This window comes from Acomys russatus, chromosome 26 (genome assembly GCF_903995435.1).
Source record: "Acomys russatus chromosome 26, mAcoRus1.1, whole genome shotgun sequence".
Taxonomy (NCBI): domain Eukaryota; kingdom Metazoa; phylum Chordata; class Mammalia; order Rodentia; family Muridae; genus Acomys; species Acomys russatus.
This window is the reverse complement of record NC_067162.1, coordinates 47,947,549-47,971,536: the sequence shown is the minus strand read 5'-3', so window position 1 is coordinate 47,971,536 and position 23,988 is coordinate 47,947,549. Positions and strand designations below refer to the sequence as shown.

Here is a 23,988-nt window from a genome sequence, read left to right as displayed (position 1 = left end):
TGTGTCTGTCTGTGTGTGTGTGTGTGTGTGTATAGACCTGAAGGTTGTTGTCCATTTCTATAATGGGTGTAGACGCAGGTTGGTGTGTTCCTGCCTATGTGTGTGTTTGTGGCCTGTTACCCTCTCGTGCTTTGGTGGGTGGGCACATGCCTGTTGTGCATTTTTGGCCATGACCTGTGGCCTTGGACCCAGGGTAGCCAGGACATTCTACCATCCACATGGACCCCTATAGCTAGCGCTGTCTGTGGCCATGGAGGTCATGGCGGAATGGCACTAATGGTAAATTTCAACAGTCTCCTCACCATGACCTATTCTCCGGGCTTCGCACACGGTGCTGCACAACTCTCTGTAAATCCCCTTCTCGTGGAGCAATCTGTGGCTGTGATATTGTCACTGAGAAATGTCCTGCTTTACTATGTGTTAAACATCCTCCCCAGTGGGTGGCGCTCTCTGGGAAGGACAGGGTGTGAGGCCTCCTCTAGAAGCACTAGAAGGAAACTGTTTTATAGCTGGCAGCACTTCCTGTTTCTGTTTCCTCCTCCTCTTCCCTTCTCCCTTGTACTCCGACTCTACAGGAGGTCAGCCCAAGGGTGACTGACTCATCACCCTGTGTGGACAGGTTCTCATCTGAGCAGGAGTCAACTCACACAGTAGCCTCATCCTCCTTCCCTGTGAATGAATGCCCTTGTTGCCTGTGGTCTCTACACCCAGCAGGTTCATGGTTTGCAGGCTCCATGGAGCTATCCAAAGAGGAGTCTTCCATCTTCTGCCCTTGGAAAAACCAAGATTCCCTCCTGAACTAGAAACCCAGCAGCAGCCTGGGCAGCTGAACCCTCTCAGGGAGGCCAGGACAAGCAGCTCTTGGACTGGGGTCACTCACTCACTGTCTCCCCCGCCCTCCCCCCAACCGCGGTAGCCTTGGCTGTCCTGGACAGGTAGCGACCAGCATGCGCCACCACACCCGGCAGCTCACTGTCTTACGGTGCCTTCTTGGCTTCTCTCAGGGTGGCATTGTTTAGCTGTTGTCACCGTGACACAGCTAGTCTTTTGGAAATAGGAAATCTTAACTGAGGAGATGCCACCAGCAGATTGAGTTTCACAAGCCTCTGCTCCTGAGCCCATGGCTCTGTCTCACCTACCAGGGAGGCTGTGCAGAGCCTGGCCCAGGGTGCCAGTCCTCTCTGCCAGAGTTACCCAGGCAAACGAACATCAGCTTCACAGTTGAGTCTTGCTGGAGACGTTAGTATTCAGAGGCCCCTTAGAGCAAGGCCCGCAGAGGTCGGGGGCCGTGCGCGGAAGCAGGTGGGCGAGGAGACCTTAGCAGAGGCCTCACAGGTGCTTCTTCCTCTCAGAGACAGAAAAGACAAAGGAAATGTGGAAAAACTTTCATTGCTGATGATGTCTACAAAACAATAACCCTGCACATTTACACAGTGGGGCAGGCCAGCTCTGAAGCCCCAGAAGGTGGCTATGTAGGAGCACCCACAAGTCCTGCAGGGCCCTGTCCCAGTGTCTGTCCAATCACTGCTGTCTCCAGGGGCTTGAACCCCACATTGTCCAGGGGGATCCCGAAGGCCAGTAACTTCGCCTCATATGTACGCAACAGGTCATTGTGGGCCTGAAAGGACAGAGCAATGTCAGAAGGAAAAGGAGTCCACGTGGGAGGGCTGGGCCAGGCAGGCAAAAAGGATCAGCATGAACATGAGCCGTTGGCTCAGACAACTCCTGGCCCTTTTACACAGTACTTCCCAGTAAGGAATGTATCCTGTCCCTGGCACACAAGAAGTGCATCTCTTTGCCGCCCTTGGAAAGTAGAGCACCCTGTGATTCCCTAGTAACCCTGCTGTGTGTGGAGGGGCCTGGACCTCAGAAATGGTGCTGGTGGACCAACAAAGACAAGTGACTTCCTTTGGGTGGGGGGTTCGCCAATAATTTTGTTTTGGTTTGTGGGGTTTTGGTTTTTGTCTGGGGAAAAGGTCCTACTATGTAGCCCAGGCTGTATCTTGCTCTATCTCCCAGAATGGCCTGGCAAAGTTGGTTTTCTCCGTGCAGTGTCACCACACTCCATCAAAGGCCCTGTGCTCAGGAGGAGTTGGCCAACTCACAATGAACTCTATGGCTTTGTGGGGTTTTATTTTTTGGTGTGTTTGTTTGGTTTTTGTTTTTGTTTTCTTGTTTTTTAGAGACAGGGTTTCTCTGTGTAGCTTTGGCTGTCCTGGACTCACTTTGTAGACTAGGCTGGCCTCGAACTCACAGAGATCCACCTGCCTCTGCCTCTCGAGTGCTGGGATTAAAGGCGTGTGCCACCACGCCCGGCCTTGTTTTTTTTTTGTTTTTTTTTTTTTTTTTTTTGTTTTTCGAGACAGGGTTTCTCTGTGTAGCCTTGGCCATCATGGACTCGCTTTGTAGACCAGGCTGGCCTCGAACTCACAGCGATCCGCCTGCCTCTGCCTCCCGAGTGCTGGGATTAAAGGCGTGCGCCACCACGCCCGGCTTCCGGCCTTGTTTTTTTGATGTAGACTTTTTGTTGCATTTTGTTTTGCTTTGGAATTTATTTATTTGTCTTGTTAGTCCTTTACTTGTTTGGGCCCCCCCCCCCTTTTTGTGGATTTTATTTGTTGGTTTTGTTTTTGAAAGAGACAGAGAAAGAATATAAAGTTCAATGGGTAGGAGGTTTTGGGGGCAAAGAAGAAACATGATCAAAATATATTGTATGTATGAAATTTTCACTTTAAGGAAGCCTACTGTTTCAGCCATGCGAGCGCTAAAGTTACAAGTACAGCTCAACACATCTTGCAATACGTTTTTCCCTCTTTACAGAGGATCCCCCTACATAGTCCTTGATGGCCCAAGACCTACTATTAACTCCACTATTAACCCCAAAATGCACATTTTTAATTGGGAGACTTTCACCAGGTGGCTTTAAGACTTGAATTTGTTTTATTCATTTGTTTGAGAGACAGCCTGACCAGTTTGTCCTGCCTCAGCGCCCTCACATGGTAGGATTATGTGTTGATGAATTGAGTGAAATAAGAAATGTGTGGAGCTCTTTCCAAACACAGTCAAATGCTCAAAGCAAATGATCAGAAGGGTTCATTAGCTGGGGACTGTAGTACACAGCTTTAATCTCAGCACTCAGAAGGCAGAGGCAGTCAGATTTCCGGGTTCTAGGTCAGCTGGTCTGCTTAGTGAGTTTTAGGACAGTCGGGGCTCTGTAGTAGGACTGTGTCTCAGACAAAAACAGAGAAGAGGGATTATTATCCTCGCTGCAGTTCAGGAAAGAGAACCAGTGACTGAAAATAGAAAAGGCGAGTAAGAATGAGTTCCAGCGAGAACTTAGAGGCTGGGCTCTCTCTCTGTCTCTGTCTCTAGACTAGATGGTGGGTGTCCATGTGTATAATGAGTGTAGACCCAGGTTGGTGTGTGACTGCCAGGGCCCAAGAGCTGTACACACAGCATACAGGCCTAATTTTGTTCAGACCTTGTCAGCTGAGGAACAAGTGTATAAGGAGGGCTCTAGCCTGGCCTCCAGAGAGGCTGGGAAGCCTGGGCAGCTCGTACAGCACGGAGCCTGGGACGCAGTAACAGACACGGCCTACCTACATGTAGGGTCAAAAATAAATATTTTGTTGTTGCTGTTTTCAAGACAAGGCTTTTCTATGTGCCCTATCATAGCTGCCCCTGAATGGTGTCCTCAGAGACCCTTCATCCATAATAGTCACAGGCTGAAGCTCTCTCTATACAAGGGCGCAGCTCTAACAGAGGAGACAGCCCTGAGGGAGAAGGTGGACCGTGGGGATGGGGTTAGCCATACCTTGCAGACCCTGGCCAGCTCATACTGTAAGTCCTTGATGGTAGTGTTCTTGGATTCCAGAACATCCTAAGGAGAGAGACAAGGGTGACTTTGATATTTGTCATCTAGCAGAGATGGGCAAATGGACACTAGGCTAGGGGTGCCCTAGGGTGAAGGGCTGAAAGAACTGTAGTACGGGTCCTCTCAGCCCAGGCCTGTCAGAAGGAAAGGTCTCTAGGGGATAATAAGCAACAAGAAAGAAAAAAGGGGACAGCAAAGTGGGGTGGTGGTGGTATATGCCTTTAATCTCAGAACGTGGGAGGTAGATCTGTATGACCAGCCTGGTTTACAGAGTGCATTCTAGAACAGCCAAGGCTACACAGAGAAACCCTCTCTCAAAAACAAAAAACAAAAAGGCAGCGGCGGGGGGGGGGGGGGGGGACACGGTAGTGTCTTTGTATTACCTACATCCCTAAGATAGCAGCAGTGTGTGTGTGTGTGTGTGAGACATAGGACAGAATCAACACTGGGTATCATCCTCTATTGCTGTCAATTTTTTTTTTTGATATAGGGATTTCTGGCCACCCTGGAACTTGCTCTGTAGTCCAGGCTGGCCTTAAAAGTCAGCGATCTGCCTGCCTCTACCTCCAGAGTGCTGGGATTAAAAGTGTGTACCACTATGCCTGGCTATTTGTATAACTTTTTATTTCAAGGTATGATCATTTATTTATTTATTTATTTATTTATTTATTTATTTATGGTTTTTCAAGACAGGGTTTCTCTGTGTACCCTTGGCTGTCCTGGACTCGCTTTGTAGACCAGGCTGGCCTTGAACTCACAGCAATCCACGTGCCTTGGCCTCCTGAGTGCTGGGATTAAAGGCATGTACCACCATATTTGTTACTCTTAAAGATTTACTTTGTTTGCTTGTTTGCCTTTTGAGACAGGGTTTCTCTGTGTAGCCTTGACTATCCTGACTTGCTCTGTAGACCAGGCTGGCCACAAACTCACAGCGATCCGCCTGTCTCTGCCTCCTGAGTGCTGCAATTAAAGGCCTGTGCCATCACTGCCCTGTAAAGACTTATTTTTGACTGGGCTCAGACTTAGAAGTAGAAGCTCTCAGCGAGCACAGCCTACATTCTTGGTGATCTGTTCCTGTGCTTTTCTTTGGCTTCCTTCATTCTCTTGGCCAAAAGCTTAGTGTATTCTGCAGCCTCCTCCTAGTACGCTGTTTCTTCAGTTATGCGTTGGCGTTTGTGCTGCAGGACACAGGAGTGACAAGACACTGGATCTTGGGTGCTTTGGTCCTCGGCTGCTGCTTTGTTTAAGGGCTTTCTGACGACATATTGGCAACGTCATCTTCTTTAGAGAGATTAAAGAGCTTTTAGGTCCCAGCCAATGAGGCACAGTAGTGTCTGTCAGTCCAGTAATATCCTACTCTCCTTTTTTTACAATAACCCAGTTGAGAACACTCAGATTGGCACCCACAATGCAGCCATGAACAGATTTGTGCTGCCTCTCTTCAGTTCTCCATGGGCCCTTACTCAACAGCAGGCGCACTCCGCTATGGGTCAAAACCCCTTGCTTCATGGGAAACCCTTGTCGTTCCCACCGCTGATCCAGACCACATGACCTTTCCACTCTTCACCCAGAGCAGCAGCAACTAATTCTGTGCCATGCGCTTCTCCTAGAATGTACGAATCTTGCGTTCATTGTCCACTTTAGTGAGTTTCTGACAGCCAGTGGCAGGGAAGGAGATATTCAGCTCCATCTTGACACAGCCGAACGCCTAGGAGGCACCAGAAGGCACTATTTGTCTAACTTTTAAAACTCGACAATTGCCAGGCAGTGGTGGCACATGCTTTTATTCCCAGCACTCAGGAGGCAGAATCAGTCAGGTTGAGGCCAACCTGGTCTCATAGTGAGACCCTGTCTCAAAAATAACAAGCAGAAACTGTAGGTATAGTTACTGAACATTGTGTGAAGATTCAAATGCTGACATATGTGCCCCCATATTTGGTTGTAATCCTTGTTCTGAGAATCTCCCGTCTCAATGTTAAGTAAACATTGCTCCCCAACTGTTCCCTGATGTCAAGAAAGAAGCTTAGCAGCCAATGATTGGCAGTGGAGAGAATAAGGCTGGACTTCCTGCTAGCCAGGAGAGGAGGAGACAAAGGAATTGGGGGTTCAGCCGGAGAAGAGGTCCAAGAGACATCATTAGTGAACAGAGAAAGCCATAAAATACAAGTATCTCAGAGATTTTGGCTGGGAAATAGATTAGCTTAGAGGGTTAACAAAGGTTAATACTGCTCAGTTGTTATGCCTTAGAGCTTGTTAAATAAATACAATAGTCCGGTCTCAGTTATTTGGGTACTAGCCAGGTTAAGAGAAAAATTGCAATGTAATAACCACTAACAAAAAATACACTGTCACTTTGTCACCTCCATGAAAAATTCTTTGTCCATAAACTGTAGTAGTAGTGACCAGGAGAGGAGGAGCTAACCCACAGTTAGAGCCAAATGCACCTGATCAGGATGGCTACAACTGAGAACACCAACTGTGGGAAAGATTAAGCTTTGTCACAGGTGGGAGCAGTCTTGGCGGGCTTTACCCTTGGGGCACCCCATGAACACCTTGTGACAGACTTAGTGGAGCCATCCTGGGTCTGGAATTCAGAAAGCAGACCTGGGAACCCCACCTGGATTATTGTCTTTCTAATGGACCCTCACCGGGAGAAGGAGCCGGTCCTTCCCACGTGACTCAGGCAGTTGGGGAAGAGAAAATAACAAAGTCGGCTGCAGGGAGAGCGTGCGGGGGCAGCGGACAAGCTGGACCAGCACGCAGGCCAGAGAGACACCTAAGGACCCGTCCCGTGGAACGGCTACCGGAAGATTCACTCTTTTGTCCCTTTAACCTTTTTCCTTCTTGTATAAGCTAGTTGGGTTGCATAATAAAGTTTAATTGCTAAGAAACAGAGTCAACAACCCATGCTGTTATTCCACACCAAAGGGCTTGACTGGTACTGCAAGGCAGATCCTTGCTCTACATTCCAGCAGCAGGGTCTTGCTTCCCAATGTCTGTGCTCTAGTTGACCAGCCCTATCCTGGGACAGGGCACATCGATGAACAGAGACCATCCCCAGGTCCCCACTGCTGCCAAGGCCTGAAAACTGACCTGCCAAGTAGCCCATGTCACACGAATGAGTGGGTGATGTTCTTAGCTCTGTTCAGACGTTACTCCCCAGGTCCCAGGAAAGCATCAAGGGTTAAGCTGGGTTCCATGGCCTCTGTGGCCCAGTCCCCACATTGTCACTGTCTAAGTGCTACAGCAGTGTCCTAGGGTCTTCATGTAGGCACAGTCATCAGCTATCTCAAGCGACAGAAACTTAGAGCTACTGCTTCCAAGATGAGCTTTCCCTCCTTGGTTACCTGGGTTGCATTCAGTGAATAAGGCTTGGCACACTGGGAGCCACGACAAAACAGGAACAGTGGAGACTCAGGTTAGGGACAGTCCAAGACAGGCTACACAGCTGGGCGTGGTGCACGCCCTTAATCCCTGCGCTCAGGAGGCAGAGGAAGGTGGAGCTCTATGCATGTGAAGCCAGCCTGGTCTACGTAGTGAATTCCTGTCTCAAACAGCGAGAGAGGTAAGGATGGGGGCAAAACCAAAGAAGATAGTTCCAGTGTGCTGGGGCCTATAGCCCATGCCCGGTTCCTACCATGGCAGCTCCTGACTTAGTTGAGGGGTCTCTGTGCCACCCAAGAAGGTGAAGCCCAGGACTGGAGGGCTCGCCCTGTTTCCAGCAACACTGGGGCTCAGGAGGCTATCAGCACCCACCTCAAGTTTCCGGGACACGAGTGACAGTGCTGCAGGGTCCAGGTTGGAGGCGGCCAGCACCTCGTTGAACTGCACCTCTCTCTTCTCCACAGCCGCATTCAGCGCCTGCAGCTTACGCTCCAACAGCAGGTTCTTGAAGCCTGTCTTCTGCTGCACCTCCTGGATGGCTGCAGTGAACTTCCGGTAGAGCTCATCCCTCTCCTGCTGCACCTGAGACAATGAGACAAGGGTGATCAGCAGGGACCCACCGGGGACACCTCACTAGGGAGAGGTGCTTCTGCAGAAGGGTCACTTTCACTACTGCCACGGCCCATGGGCATTTGCTGCACACATCACCTGCACTAGATCCCGCATGCACAGAATGAAAAGTGGGTAGTTTAGCACATAGCAGAAAGTAAGGGGGGGGGGGTCAGAATTATCCTGGCTAGGGCATTGTAACTAGCATTATCCTGGTTAGCATTATCCTGGTTAGGGTCACTATTGCTGGTGATGAAAATCCATGACCAAAGGCAAGACAGGGAGAAGGGTTTATTCGGCTCACACTTCCACATTGTAGCCTATCACTGAAGGAAGCCGGGACAGGAACTCAAGCAAGGCAGGAACCTGGAGGCAGGAGCTGATGCAGAGGCCATGGAGGAGTGCTGCTTATTAGCTTGCTCCCCGTGGCTTGCTCAGCCTGTTTGCTTATAGAACCCAGGACCATCAGCCCAGGGGTGTCCTTACCTACTATGGTCTGGGCCCTCCCCCAACAATCACTAATTAAGAAAATGCCTTACAGGCATATCTACAGCCTGATATTATAGAGGCATTTTCTCACTTGAGGGTCCCTCTCGTGTCAAGTTGATATAAAACTGTCACACTCAGTGCTCGTCTCAGAAAACAGGAGCTGGACACCTGCACCTGTTAACACGCACTGCAGATGGCCAAGGCGCTGGGTGGGGCACACTTAACACACACTGTAGATCCAGGTGTCAGGCGAAGCACGTTTAACACACACTTAGACAAGTCCTGGGAGTGGTAGTTTCATCAGTTTCCTCCATCCTTGCTGATACCCCTCCCTGCCTTGGCAGTTTCAAATATCTGGCCAAGGCCAACCCTGTACCCCAGGGCCTCAGGGCGTTGACTGGCATCCATGACCTGAGAATTTTATCTGTGAACTATATATGATCTTTGGAGAGAGAATTCATGACTACAGACCAATGGTGGGTTTGTCCTCATCGTCCCCAGAGCTGGTTCCTTTGAAGCAATCTGTGTTAGATCTAGACTTACTTTCAAGGGCACCGAGCATTCTGGAGGACATGACTTGCTGGGCTCTGCCACTGTCTGTTGGCACAGGACAGCCTAAGGGCAGACTCAGAGGGAACCCTTTTCTCCCTGTGTTTCTGAGGCTTGGGGGCCCAAGGCACTGAAACCGTACATAGCCATTGAACATGGAGCTGGAGCTTGGTGGGATTCTGTGAGAGCTGGGTAGGCTGTGGTGAAGCCTTGTACGGTCGGCCTTGGATGGTGCTCAAGGGAATACCATTGTATGAAAGGCTGCAGTAGAAGCAACGCCATATTTTATTCCTAATAGTAAGACTGCTTTCACATGTGTAGAAAACAGGAAACAGTCCCACCAAATGTTTAGATTAGTGGCCTCAGGGAATTCACATCAAAGGCTGTTTTGTTTTTGTTTATCAAAGTAAGGCATCTATCTATTGGCAGAGTCTCTCCTTGTAGTCCAGGCTGACACTGACTAGATCTGGGTTTAAGGTGTGTCCCACACCTGTCTTACTCCCTGGTCTCTTTAGAATGAATAGGCAATAAGCTGATATTAAGAAAAGTGCAACTCAGATGAAATCACAGGAACCAAGTATCCTTCACAAAGTGATAGTCCTGCTTCCATAGAGACAAAAAGGATCACTCCCAACTAGGGATCCTGGTCTCATGAAACTCTGGGCCTTCTACACAATACCACAGGTTTTAAAAGATTTATTATGCATGTACACCTGCCCACCAGAGGGCACCAGATCTCATTATAGGTGGTTGTGAGCCACCATGTGGTTGCTGGGAATGAACTCAGGACCTCTGGAAGATCAGCCTGTGCTCTTAACCTCTGAGCCATCTCTCCAGACTCCTATATCACAGGTTTTTGCCTCATAAAAGTCATGTGCGTGTCAGGTGGTGGTTGGGGCACACACCTTTAATTTCATCAATTAGGAGGCAAAGGCAGGTGGATATCTGTGAGTTCAAGGCCAATCTGGTCTAAAGAGTAAGTTCTAGGACAGCCAAGAATACACACATAAAAAAAAAAAAAAAAAAAAAAAAAAAAAAAAAAAACACACACACACACACACACATAAAAAAACTTGTCTCAAAAAACAATAGAAAAAGGTTGTACGCACACACCTGTGATTCCAGCTGCTCAGACGGCTAAAGTAGGAGGGTGCTAGATCCCAGGAATTTAAGACCAGGCTGAGCGAGACAGTGAGACCTCATTTCCAAACAAGCAATATGCCGAGCAGGCAGGAGGGGTGCAGCCTTGGCCCCGCAGCTGCTCACCTTGCTGAACCGCTGCTCCAGTACCTCATGCTCCCACTGCAGGTCCTTCAGCTCTTTCTCAGAAACCTTTAAACGCGCCTTGGTGCACTGCAGAGACATCGGGGAGGAAGGGGCATAAAATGCTTCGGATTCACAGACACTCACATACCAGACTCCTGGAGACGGCAAGGGCAGAAAAAAAATCATGGCGAACAGCTGGTTGGAGACTCCAGCAGCTGGGCCCCAGCCAAGCTATGAGTGGAATGTGTGGAAAACCAGGGTCTGATCTCCAGTAGCGCCCGCCTGCTTACACCCCCAGGGTTGTCCGAGGGCGCCCAGCATCGCCATGGCTCCCATTCTTGCACTAAGGATGAGTCCTGCTCACATGGGCCTCAGACACATCCCTCACAGGCCTTCCTCCTGGGCCCAGGAGGGAGGGGAAAAAGGATCAAAGGAGGGAAAAGAACGCAGTGGACACTCACAATCAGGATCTGCTGGTCCCTCTCGTAGTTCCCAAGCCTCCTCTGAATGTCACTCATCTCGTCCTTGGCCTTCTGCAGGGGTTCTGCCAGCCGCCTGTTCTGCAGCGACACCTCCGCCATCTCCCGCTCCAGGTACTCTTCCTTCTTCCGCATGTCCTCGATCTGCTCCTGTCAGCACAGAGCACAGGGCTGCGGGACGGCGGCTGAAAGCTCTCCTCCTCATTTGTCCTTACTGTGAGACATGCGTGCACCTGGGTGCGCACACCACAGCGCACACAGAGGTCAGAGGACAGCTTTCAGGAATCCTCTCCCTCCACTATCAGTTCCAGGGCTCCAACTCAGGTTGGCAAGCACTTCTACCCACGGGACCATCTCACTGGTACTGATTTGAGACAATGGCTCCCTGAACAGCCTAGGCTGGCTTTAAACTAGTTCTCCTCCTGCCTCTACCTCTACCTCGTAAGCACTGAGATTACAGGTTTATGCCAGCATATCTAGCTACGGATGCTCTCAATTAAAAGATCTGAGGCAGGCGTCATAGCACACACCTTCAGTCTCAGCCCTCGGGAGGGCCTATGTGAATTCAAGGCTAGCCTGTTCTACGTAGTGAGTTCTAGGACAGCCAGGACTACCCAGCGAGGAACCCTGTGTCAAAAAGCCAAGCAGTCACATGCATACTGAGGACTTAGTCTTATTTTACATATAATCTTTTTTTTTGAGACAAGGTTTCTCTGCAGCCCTGGCTGTCCTGGACTCACTTTTGTAGACTAGGCTGGCCTTGAACTCACAGAGATCCACTTGCCTCTGCCTCCTGAGTGCTGGGATTAAAGGCGTGCGTCGCCATGCCCAGCAGAAGCAATGTAAAAGTATAATTCCATGCAGACTGAGGGGGTCACATTTGTTTTTAGACCAAGGGCAGTTCTCCACTGTGGAAATCCTGCCAGTGTCAATTTGTGTGTCCCAAGTTACGAAACAGTGAGGGATGGGAGGAACTCCCCACACCATCCTGTCAGCACCTAGGCACAATGACAACTGCCAACTGGCCACATTTCAGTCAGCATGCATTGCCTGCCTCAACCCCGCCTACATCGGCATGCCAAGGCACCTTGGCCCCGCCCACTCTACATGTCAGAACACCTTTTCAGTTATTCCTTTCTCCTACAACACAGCTGGAGAAATGCCCAGACGACTTCCAGTTACACTGTGGACTGCTTACACACTACATGTGAATCTTATCTGAGAGTAACAGAGGGACACTGTCCAACACTATAGAAAGGAGTGGTAGATCCAGTGGGGTTGAAGCGGGTCTGCACCCCACGGTCCCTGAGCACGTCACCCAGACCACGGCAGCACCTTGAGGGAGTTGATGAGGGCCAGGTTGTTGAGGGTGACGTCGTTGTAGTAGTTCTTGATGTCCGTGAAGGCCTCCTCGTGCCGCTGCATCAGGGTGCTGATCTGCCCATTCTTGCGCTCCTCCACCTCGTGGATCTCAGTCTTTCTCCGCAGATCCAGCTCATCTCTCAGCATCTTCATCTTCTTATCATACTTGGCCTCGATCTCTGAAAGGCAGCAGCACACACAGCAGCTTAGAACAACAGGTGGCCCGAGGCCACAAGAAAAGGTGCAGCCAACAAGCAGTGGCCAAGAGTGCCTGTTGGGGTCAGACAACTGCCAGAGCCAGATGCTTTGTGGGGCTCTTCCCACAAGTGACATCTTCAACACATGGGTCCCTGTCACCATCCTTCTGCCTATGGCAGCCAATGCTTGTAGTAAGTGTCCCACACTAATCCCAGTGGACTAGCCATGGCCAATACGGCCACCAGCCACATGCTACAGGACACAGTCCATAAGCCAGGTGGACTTTTAACACTTACGGCTCTCAGTCAGGAGCTAAGGAGAAGAGCAAATAAAGTGCTACCTGCAGTAACTGTTGCTTTCAGACAGACAGGGAGTGTTAACTGCAGCTCCCCAAATTCACGTGGGCATGAGTTTTTTCTGTGGCTCTGAGTGAACCTGTTGGTTTCTGAAATAGTCTCTCCCTGCTCATTCTGTCGGTCTGTCTTCCTCTCTCTCGTGTGTACGCAAGCTGCTTTAATGTGACTTCTGTGCCTCGAGTTTCCTACCAAACAGTGATGGGAGGGATTCTCCGACACCACCCTATACCGCGTGTCTGCCAAACTGACCTCGAACTTGCCTTTCAAAGTCATTTCGCATTTTGGTGATCTCCTCAGCATGTCTCTGCAAAATGAGAAGTGGGTGTTACCAGACAGACAGACAGACAGGCCTACTACCCTGAGGCTGAGCCTTTCCTCACCCGTGGGGAAAATTCAGCTTAGTGACCCCTGCACTGTCTCTGCCTTCTGGGTTCTCCTCACCTCTTTGTCTCAGGGAGTACAGCCACACAACATGGCTTTGATAACCTCCACACTTCCCTCAGTGAGGCTACCTCTGAACCTGGGCGACAGTGGCGGACGTGCCTAACCCTCTCAAAGCCTGAGAGCAGCTGATCCAACTGCATGGACAGCAACTCTCTCCAGGAGCCATACAAAGCTCCTGCCAGCCCACCTCACGTGCCAGCCTGCCTCACGTGCCAGCCCGCCTCACGTGCGTCAGGTTCCAGCAGTGCGCAGAAATGTGGTGATGATGATGATTTTGATTTTGAGACAAGGTTTCCCTGCCAGCTCTGCCTGTCCTGAAACTCACTCCACAGACTAGGCTAGGCTTAAACTCAAGAGATCTATCTGCCTCTGCCTCCTGAGTACTGGGATTAAAGGTGTGCACCACCACACCCAGCTCAGAGATTATTTTAATGAGCAACCATATGTTATAAATTTTTGTAAAATTTTAAATGTGTGAGCATTACATCTGCATATATGTTTGTATACGATCTGCATACCTGGTGCATGTGGACACCAGAAAAAGGAAGGCATCCCCTTCAAACTGGTGTTATACACACCATGTGGGTAATGGAAACTGAACTTGACTCTTCTTAACTGAGTACTGAGTTGATCTGAGTGATCTGACCGCTGACCCACTTCTCCACTCCGCCTTGTGTTCTGCTGGCATGTATGTCTGTATACTACATATGTGCCCGGTGCTCACAGGGCCAGGAAAAGTGGTTGGATTCCCTGAAACTGTACTCATGAGTGGTTCTGAGCTGCCATGTGGTTGCTGGGAATTGAACCCAGGCCCTCTAGAAGAGTAGCCATTGCTCTTAACTGCTAAGCCATCTCTCCTACCCCTATATATTACAAATTTGATTAAGAGTTTTGCTAATTTATCTGTTAAAAACCTCTGATCACCTTTTCACAAAAAACCAAGTTCCTAGCTGTAAGGAACAGCTCAGATGGCCAGGTCCATTTCCCACAGCTTATACGGCCAGGCGCACTCCCACAGCTTGTACGCACCAGGCTCACTCCCACAGCTTGTACGCACCAGGCTCACTCCCACGGCTGGTATGCACCAGGCTCACTCCCACAGCTTGTACGCACCAGGTGCACTCCCACGGCTGGTACGCGCCAGGCTCACTCCCACAGCTTGCACGCACCAGGCTCACTCCCACAGCTTGTACGCGCCAGGCTCACTCCCACAGCTTGCACGCACCAGGCTCACTCCCACGGCTTGTACGCGCCAGGCTCACTCCCACGGCTTGTACGCGCCAGGCTCACTCCCACGGCTGGTACGCGCCAGGCTCACTCCCACGGCTGGTACGCGCCAGGCGCACTCCCACGGCTGGTACGCGCCAGGTGCACTCCCACGGCTGGTACGTACCAGGCGCAGGTTCTTGATCACCACCTCGTTGGCCAGCTCCTGCTCCTTGAGCTCCACTTTCAGTGTGCGCATGTCCTTGCGCAAGGCGCCCTCCTGCGTGCGGTGCTCCTTCTGGGCGAGCTTCATGACGACAGTACCCTCAGCCTTCACCTCCGCCAAGTTGTTCTGGTGCTCATACAGCAGGTGCTTTACTTTCTGCTTGTAAACCTACAAGGTGCGGGGCGGGGTCAACGCTCTGAAGTGCCAGCCCATACCCAGCTCACAAGCAACAAAGTGGCGAAAGAACTGCAGAAGGCAGCGCGCTCGCAGCCCTGCCGTGTCACAGGCTTCAACGCTAACACTCAGGGGCTGTGCAGCCTCTCCTGCTCCTGGAAGTGTGAAAGTGCGTTGCCTTGTCCTCTTCAGAGACTTTTTGGCAGTTCTAACCGAGGACAGGGTTGACATCGTGGCAGGTTACTCAGTTATAAAAAAAATAAATAGGCTGGGCGTGCTGGCGCACACCTGTAATCCCAGCACTTGGAGAGACAAAGGCAGGCGGATCACTGTGAGTTCGAGGCCAGCCTGGTCTACAAAGTGAGTCCAGGACAGCCAAGACTACACAAATACTGTCTTGAAAAACAAAAGAATAGAAACTAAAACTTCACGTTTGTTTGTTGTTGTTGTTTTGAGACAGGGTCTCCTGTAGCCCAGGCTGGTCTAAAACTATAGTTACATAACTAAAGTTGGCCTTGAACTCCTGAATCTCTTGCATCCACCTCCCAAGTGCTGGGATAACAGGCATGGACCAATGCCCACCACTATGTGTTAGGTACTGTGCAGTTTTCTTGGCTGAATTCATAGCTGTCCTTGGAGCACCTGCGCCTAGACCTTACAGCAGTCCTCTCTCATTTGGGCAAGTGGTCCTCTTCAAGAGAACACGCTGACTCAGGAGGGACACGTGTGCAGATGTGCCCACCAAGTTAATAAGCAGAACGGAGGCTGGTGATCAACTGGGTGACAGACGACATGGCCAAATCACCTTTGTACTCCTCCTTGGACTCTTAGAAAAATCGCCCTGGTTCCTGTCACAGCCGCATCGAAGAGCGGCAGCCGGGGCGGTGCGCTACTCATGGCTGTGGGGCCTCAACAACGCCACAAGGTGACAAAGAGGCACAGCTGGCACCTCAGGCGTCTCACCAAGCACACCAGGTTCGTGAACTTGATCAGGGAGGTGTGCAGCTTCGTGCCCTATGAGCGGCGTGCCATGGAGCTGCTCAAGGTGTCCAAGGACAAGCGCTCACTCAAGTTCATCAAAAACAGGGTGGGCACGCACATCCGGGCCAAGAGGAAGTGGAGGAGCTTAGCAACGTGTGAAAAGATAGGAAAGTTGTTTTTCAACCCTGGCCACTTGGTACCTTTCAAGATGGCCTCAGGGCTATTCTAAACCCACACCTTGGTACCTGTCCCAAGCACCTGACAGCACGTGATGTCCCAAGTTGAGCTCTTACCTCTCAGGGATAAAATAGTAACCAATCATGTTTGTACTGCGTTCTGCTTCTTTAAGAGTATAAAAGACGCAAGCTTTGTTTATTCGGGGTCTCCAGCTCAATAGAGCTTGGTAGACCCCATTGCGATGGAACAATAAAACATCCCTTGCTGATTGCATCAGACTGGACTCTCATGTCTCATTGGGCTCCAGGAAGTAGGACCTAGCCCCCCAGGTCTTACGTGTGCTGGCAGCCGTGAGGAAGGCAGCAGCCAAGAAGGGCTGATGCCCCCTCCCCCAATAAACGATTGTGCCACACCAAAAAAAAAAAAAAAGGAAAAGGAAAAGAAAAATTCACCTCTGGTTCACAGTAGAAAGAACTGGTATGTTCCCAAGAAAACGAGGACACACCCACCCACCCCACCCCAGACCGTTTCTATGCGCACAGACAGACAGACTGACCCACTCACCTTGATCTCCACCTGGTGCCTCTCCTCCGCCTCCTCCATCTCCCGGTCTTTGTTGCGCAGCTCTGCCTTCTTCTCCTCCAGCTGCCTCCGCGTGATCTCCCAGAAGGTGTGGATTTTGTCGCGCTCCAGCTGGAAGTAGTTGCGCTCCTCTCGCTCTCGGTCCAGCTCCTCCCGGATGCGGGTGACATGTTCCTCCACCTGACCAGGCACAGGGCATCAAGTGAGGCCCATCCTCCACGGAGAGTGTGTGGGCCGCCAGCAGCAGGGAAGAGAAAGGGAGGAGCCATTTTACTAAAGTTAAAATACAAGGCAGGGCCCAGCACTAATCCCAGGAGGCAGAGGCAGGCAGATCTCTGTAAGTTCAAGGCCAGCCTGGTCTACAAAGCAAGTCCAGGACAGCCAGGACTGTTAAACAGAGAAACCCTGTCTCGAAAAAAAAACTTAAAAAATTTTTCTCAAAAGGAACACAAGCATTATTTTTGTTCAAAGATATTAGCATTACCATTGTTATTAATTACAAAAACAAAAAACAAAAAAAAAAAAAGCAAAAAAACAAAAACCTTTAAAAGGAAGTGATCTACAACTATTTTAAACTGGAAAATGGTTGAAAATTGGAATATATGAACTGTAAAAGATATAAAAATCACACAGAACCCCATAAATGTCCCCACAAAAACTATAAAAACTAGTGGGCTCTTTGCACTCAGCAGACCTAGGTCCAGAGCCAATTATAAATCTGCAAATAGGTTACGGGGGAAAGTAGGACAGGCTTCCAGCTTTCTCGGGCTCTGGCTTCCCTTGAGAATTAGTTATCTTAGGCACAGCCCCAGGACAGTTACTGTATGTTCCCTCTCAAGACCACAAAGATTGCATTCCACAGGGCGGGGGTGCACGCCTCCCAGCACTCAGGAGCAGAGGCAGGCAGGTCTCTGTGAATTCGAGGTCAGCCTGATCTACAGAGTGAGTCCAGGCCAGCCAGGGCTGCACACAGACACCCTGTTCTCCAAACACCAGAAGACTGCCTTCCACACCATAGTCTCACTTCAATAAAGAGGACCACAAGCAGCCAAGGAGCTCTGAGGAAGACGCTGGGCTAGAGCTGGGGCCTGTGAGGGAACATGGCACGCCAGAATCTGACTAGTGCTTCACATAGTGTCATGCACACTGACAGTGTCTGACAAGTGTCTTCACACTGTGGGCCTTTAGAATCACTCAAATAGTTACAAAGAAAATTCCTGTTCTGTTTGGCTCATATGGTATCAGAGTTTGTCATCAATTGCTACTTGGATTTCTTATAAATATCCAAATTTCTAACTTCCCTTGAAAAATCAAAAAGTTAAGAACACCAGAGTTCAGGACCCACTGGGCACCCACGTGTTAACTTAGTACAACTGTAAATGGGCCTTGTCTTCCTTCCAGACCCTGAAGGCTTCCAAGGCTATGCTCCAGAAACACAGTGCATGAAGGCCTGCTCAAGCCGAGTGTGTATTGGGACGTGTAAAACACCACGGTTCAATCTCCACAGATGTAAATAAGCAGGGCACAAAAACCATGTTGGGGCAGCTGAAATTCAGACTGTTCTACATCCAGCCAAAACACAAGCCCCTAGCACACCTCTCTTTAAGATGCTCAGAGTTTTCCTGTACATAGAATAAAGCAGCCTGGTCTACACAGACATTCCAGGGTGCTCAGGGCTATAGAGAGAAACACTGTCTTAAAGGGGGGAAAAAACAGCAGTCATGGGAACAGAGATGGCTCAGTGGTTAAAAACACTTGCTGCCAGGAGTGGTGACACATGCATTTAATCCCAGCACTTGGGAGGCAGAGACAAGTGGATCTTGTCAAGTTCCAGGCCAGTCTGGTCTACAAAGGGAGTCCAGGAGAGCCAAGGCTACACAGAGAAACCCTGTCTCGAGAAACTAAAAAAAAAAAAAAAAAAAAAAAAAAGCATTTGCTGCTTTTGCAGAGGACCAAGATTCAGTTCCCTGAAACCATTGCTGGCTACAACCATCTGCAAACCCAGTTCCACAGGGTCTGAAGGCACCTTCTGGCTTCCTCAGGCACTGCACACACATGGTACACACTCAGGAAAGGCACACACACTCATACACACACGTAAAATGAAATCTGTAAAAACATACACATCGCATGTGCATCATGTGTATGCTTGGTGTCCTTGCAGGTCAGAGGAGGACATGAGGTTCCCTGGAACTGGCATTACAGATGGAAGTGAACCACTGTGTGCATGCTGGGAACCAAACCTGAGTCTTCTGCCACAGCAACCACGCTCTTAATTGGCAAGCCAACTCTCCTGCTCCTAAAAATACCCATTTTAAATAAAAACATAGCAATGTAAAGTTGCATGTGGTAGGCCAGGGCTGCAAGCAATAAATTATTCAGAATACAAAGAGAAATCAAGGAAATGTATTGACATATGCTGCGAGAGAGCAGCAGGCGATTTTCCTAAGAGGTCGCGTGTGGCTGAGAACAGGTGAAGTCTTGTTGATGGTTGAGGGGGAAGTTGTTTGGTCTTCTCAGCCATCTGTGTGGGATCCGCATCTGCACACATGGGGGTGAGGGACATCTCACTGCTATGTATGTAGCAAGTTTGTAGCACTAATTGTTTTTCTTGAGACTGGCCAGCAGTGGACAGTGCCATTAGGAGCTGGCCTCCAGATGTCAGTAGAAGACATCAGGCGTCACTTAAGTCCCACACCCACCAAGTGGTCATGCTTGTGCGGTAAAGTGGGGACGTTTCTCTTTCACTTTTTGGCCTTTTGCCTGAGATCGGCAATACTCAGACCCTTGGCCAACTCCAGTTTCAACATCACCAACCCCTTTCATATTCTCTTACACCATTAAAACAGTGAGTCAAGAAAAAATAAATAAATAAAACAGTGAGTGTTGTTAGCACAGCTACATATAACCCTCCGGGCCCGTGTCGGAACCTCACAAGGCAACCTCATCAACACAGACACGGGAGGACATAGCGTGTCTGTCCCATGTTGCGGTCTTTGCTGTAATTACGTTCTCCAGCCTTTAACACCAACATACACAAGCAGCTTAGAACAATCGGCGTAAGGACATTACCTCCTTGAGTGCAGTCCTCAACACTACTAAAAATACAATGAAGAGCTGATAGGCGTGGTGGCGCACGCCTTTAATCCTAGCGCTCGGGAGGCAGAGGCAGGCGGATCACTGTGAGTTCGAGGCCACTGGTCTATAAAGTGAGCCCAGGACAGCCAAGGCTACACAGAGAAACCCTGTCTCGAGAAAAAAAAAAAAACAATGAAGACCTCACCCAGGGCCAGGGGTGTAGCCCAGTGGACTAGCACACGCCTTAATGAAACAAATAAAGAAAAGACTAACCACAAGCAACGAGAAAGAGACAGCCCCAGAAAGGCTGCTCCTTATTGGAAGTTTTGTCAAAAACAAAACAGCAAGGAGCCAGCAAAATGGTTCATCGGGTAAAAAGGTCTGCTGCGGAGCCTGAAGACCTGAGTGCAATCCTGACCCCCACACAGTGGCAGACTCACATGAGTTGTCCAAATAAATAAACGAAAGGTATCAAGTTTAAAAACAGTGAATGATTAAAGACGGAGACAATAGCTTATTTACTTATTTGTTTATGTGTATGTGTGAGTGTGTGTGGTTTTTTCAAGACAGGGTTTCTTTGTGTAGCCTTGACTGTCCTGGACTGGTTTTGTAGACCAGGCTGATTTTGAACTCACTGATTCACCTGCCTCTGCCTTTCCAGTATAGGGATTAAAGGTGTGCGCCCCTGTCTCGAAAAAAACAAAACAAACAAACAACAACAACTCTCCTTCCTTTGAAGCAGCTTTGGCTGTCCTGGAACCCACTATGTACATCAGACTGGCCTTAAATCACTGAGCTACACAAGCCTCTGCCTCCCAGGCATCCACCACCACACCTGGCTAAAACCTTCCCGTTTGCTATGTTTACTGGCAAACATGGATGACATATATGCTTTACCATGCATGTCTCAACTCTATGACCATCAGGTACATAATGAAAAAAATGCAGAAAGTTTAAAAAATAGCTATTATGTTCAAGGGATGGGGGGGGGACTCTTTCCAAGTTCTTATTATAGTTTCTTCACATGGCTGTATTATATTTCTTAAAAACACGTCCTGTGGAGTCGGGCATGGTGGTGCACGCCTTTAATCCCAGCACTCAGGAGTCAGAGGCAGGCAGATCTCTGTGAGTTCAAAGCTGGCCTGGTCTACAAAGCAAGTCCAGGACAGTCAGGGCTGTTACACCAAGAAACCCTGTCTCAAAAAAAAAAAAAAAAAAAAAAAAAAAAAACAGAAACAAAACAAAGAGAAACCTTGTCTCAAAAAGAAAGAAAAGAAAAGAAAGAAAGGAAAGGAAAGGAAAGGAAAGGAAAAAAGAAACGGGTCATGTGGAGGTGATGGAACTGCAGGTACCTGGAAGGCACGCTGTGCTGGGACAGATTGAGAGAAGGGACCAGCCCTGCCTGGGACCAACAAGGGCTGCGCTCACCTGCTCCTTGGTCATGTCCTCCGGCGGGAGCCCATCCACGATGTTGCTGCCTTTGGCCTTGCCTTTCTTGCCTTTCTTTTTGGGCGCCTTTGGGTGAAGAAGAGATGGCTGAGTAGGTAAGGGACAACTCTAACAGCGCCCACAGGCTGGCCGTTGCTTACATGGGCATTCAGGGACGGACCACCTGTTCAGAATCTGATCTCTACTGCTGACACACTGCTGAGTGCACACTCACCTGGAGGGCATCACTGTACTCACTCCTACACACCTACACACACACACACACACACGCGCGCGCGCGCGCGCACGCGCGGGGTGGGGTGCATTTGGGGAAGCACAGAGGAGAAATCTTCCCCTTTGCAAAAGGGAAGGAAGCCCCCCCAAAATCCATTCATTCCTGGATGTGGGGCAAGGATTTCTTTGGTATTGTTAAATTAAAAAAACAAAAAACAAAAAACTTTTTTTTCTTTTGATGAAAAACTGATTTGGGGGAGGGTAGAGAGGGTTGAGTAAAGAAATATGGGGTAAGAAAGCTAAAATTAAGTGGAGAAGTTTTGGTTTCTCTGTTATTTATGTAAACATGTTTTTTGTTTTAATCCCAGGTGTGGGATATGGGATTGCCCACAGCAGCAGCCTTTCTCCTGTGGCTCTCAGGGCATGGTCTTTGCCAGCTGCAGTTAGTTTAATTCTGAGGACACTGGAGAGGGAATATGTGCCAGAAAGAGACTCTGAGAGCAAAGCCGGCTGCTGGTGCTTCTTCCCCACCCTGCTGCTCCTGCTGCTGTGGATGTGATGGGGGGGGGGGGGGAGGAGAAGTTGGAGAGATCCTGAAACGAGGATTGGATTTACCCTAAAGAACCCAAAGACCCGGACAGCAGGAAGTAGCCAAAAAGAACTGCGCCCCTTCTCCCCATCAGCCTCCTTTCCTCTCTCCTACCTGGTGTTCGGGTATTGGAAACAATTGGGTTGGAGAAGGGAGAAAGAGATTTAAGAAACCAAAGTAAAAATAGATTTTAAAACTAACACCTACAGCCCGGCGTGGTGCGCACGCCTTTAATCCCAGCACTCGGGAGACAGAAGCAGGTGGATCTCTTTGAGTCTGAGGCCAGGACAGCTAAGGCTGCCCAGAGAAACTCTGTCTCTGAAAAAACCAAACAAAAATAAGCAACAAAACAAACAAAAACGCCTACAGGAGCATTTGAGGGGTAGTGTGGAAGGAGGAACACACACACGCCCCACGCCACCATGCAGAATGTTGCCCTATCACACGCTCCATAACCACCACAGAGAGACACAGGAAGCTTCTCAGTAAGTACAGAGAAAGTGCCTGTTAGGTAAGATCTAGCCTCTGTTCTCATGGATTTAAATGCAGGGAGGAGTGACCAAATGTGAGGCTTCATTTCTTCCAAATATAACCCTACTTCAGAGAGCTCTGGTCAGGCCAGCAGCACACAGAGTGTCTGTAAATGTGTCACCGGCAGAAACTGCTCACCACGCACTGCTTTATTTTAAACAGCTTTAACAAGGCCATGAAGGCTTTGAGGGAAGATTCAAGAGCAGTTGAATTGGCTATGTTTCCGGACAGGAGCTCCCACAGGGAGATGCCACCCACAGCTAATGGCCCATGCCCGGGCACACCTGCCAAGAAACTGCATTAATGACAACAGCTACAACCCAAAGATGGGTGATCATATGAGGAAGGTGTAAGGAGGCGGGGAGCTTCTAGCTTGTTCTTCCCAAGAGCCCGAGGTATCTGAAACCCAAGGTGGTGCCCCTGGGCGCCCCTGGGTGGCGTGGGACCTCCAGCCACCGTGGTATGAGCTAGGCTCTTCACCTCAGAGACAGTTCCTGTGGTTTCTCCTGTGTCTGACTCTGCTCCCTGTGGGCCCTTAAGGGCCTCAGAGTCCATTTGAGGTGGAATCCTACATCCCAACGATCTGACGGACTGAGCTTCTGACTTCTGGCCACCTTGCACGCCAGGCTCTCAGTCTGGCAAGTTCGACGACCATCCCAGAGAACGGAAAAAGTCAAGCCTTAGCTCGAGTTTGATACAGGCCCCGGCAGCCAGGCCTCCCTGACCGGGACCCCACAGAAGCGCCCGGTTCTCAATGCTAGTAATCCAAAACTGCAGGCCGCTCACCGCAGGCCGCCCAGGCCCGGGGACCCGACCCTATGCGCACTTCTGCACGCGAAAGTCCTCCGGTTCGCCCCAGGTTCTCGGTGCATTGGAGACCCAGAGCATCGGCCCGACTCACCATGCTCTCAGCAGTGTAGCACCGCCACTACTCCCGGAAAGGCGCTGGTCTGCAGAGGCTGAGCTGTCTCCTAGCAACCGGGACGAGATCCCGCACCGATTCTCAAATCCTCGCGAGACTATCCTCCACGCCACCACACCCCACCCAGTCCTGAGGGACCTGGGCTACCGGGAGAGCGTCCCTAACGACGGGACTGAAGCCGAGCTAATTGCTGGTCTCCCTCCTGCTGGAACTGAGGAGGCGACTATTGTCCCTTTCGGTTGGTTCTCCAGAGTCTACATGGCGGGCACTCTGGGAGGACTAGGTTGGAGAATGTCTGAATGGTTAATCTGCCACCCAAGCTTAGTTCCCAAATTGGATTTAAATGTGAACCAAGAGCCCGCTCCTGCGGTGCATCCACCTTGCCCGGCTTGTGGAAGTTGCTTCCACCTGCTGAGGATGAAAATGCAAAGCGGGGCTTCCAGACAGTGGGGAAAGGAAAAGGCTGGGAGTATTATCTTGTGCCCGCAATCACAACACTGGGGGAAGCCGAGAGGAAAACTGCATGGTTTGGGAGCTAGCCTGGGCTACCGCATGAGTTATAATTCAGCCAGAGTTACATACCAAGACCCCCATCTCGAAAACAAACCAAGAAAACAAAGCAGCCTGCCAGGACGGGGAGCTCTATGCAATTAAGTAGCGGAGTATTTGCACACATACTGAGCGTCCTGTCAGTCCCCAGAAAAGAGGATCAGCAGGGCATGCTTCCCCGTTCGCTTTGGACATGAAGATCCCGCCACTGCTCCGTCGAAGCAGCAGAGCAAGGCTTGCTCAGTAGCAGGCATTTGAGAGTCACAGCAACGAGCTCCTCTTGTTTGCTTCACAAGCCCCC

General features: G+C 50.0%; 1 protein-coding gene and 1 pseudogene across 2 annotated transcripts; both read right to left on the bottom strand.

Annotated features, from left to right (window-relative positions):
- Positions 1-1,429: 1,429 nt before the first annotated feature.
- On the bottom strand, positions 1,430-23,207 carry Gas8 (growth arrest specific 8). 2 transcript variants are annotated; one of them, XM_051169009.1, is made up of 11 exons: positions 23,118-23,207; positions 20,863-20,949; positions 16,339-16,536; positions 14,404-14,610; positions 12,816-12,870; positions 11,986-12,191; positions 10,633-10,800; positions 10,172-10,258; positions 7,631-7,840; positions 3,815-3,880; positions 1,430-1,618 (listed from the first exon to the last, which is right to left on the bottom strand). In XM_051169009.1, exons 1-11 carry the CDS (start codon positions 23,118-23,120, stop codon positions 1,469-1,471), a joined length of 1,437 nt encoding a protein of 478 aa, XP_051024966.1. In that variant the 5' UTR covers positions 23,121-23,207; the 3' UTR covers positions 1,430-1,468. The 2 variants fall into 2 exon arrangements, with proteins under 2 accessions (XP_051024966.1, XP_051024967.1); XM_051169010.1 differs by lacking the exon at positions 23,118-23,207 and having other exon boundaries at positions 16,339-16,570.
- On the bottom strand, positions 4,875-5,827 carry LOC127209394 (40S ribosomal protein S6-like; annotated as a pseudogene).
- Positions 23,208-23,988: the final 781 nt, after the last annotated feature.

Excerpts from the sequence above, each read along its gene's own strand:
- Gas8 (XM_051169009.1), bottom strand. Across the intron at positions 12,192-12,815 it reads CTTTGAAAGGCAAGTTCGAG|AGATCGAGGCCAAGTATGAT; the intron begins GTCAGTTTGGCA and ends GCTGCCTTTCAG. Across the intron at positions 1,619-3,814 it reads AGCTGGCCAGGGTCTGCAAG|GCCCACAATGACCTGTTGCG; the intron begins GTATGGCTAACC and ends CTGTCCTTTCAG.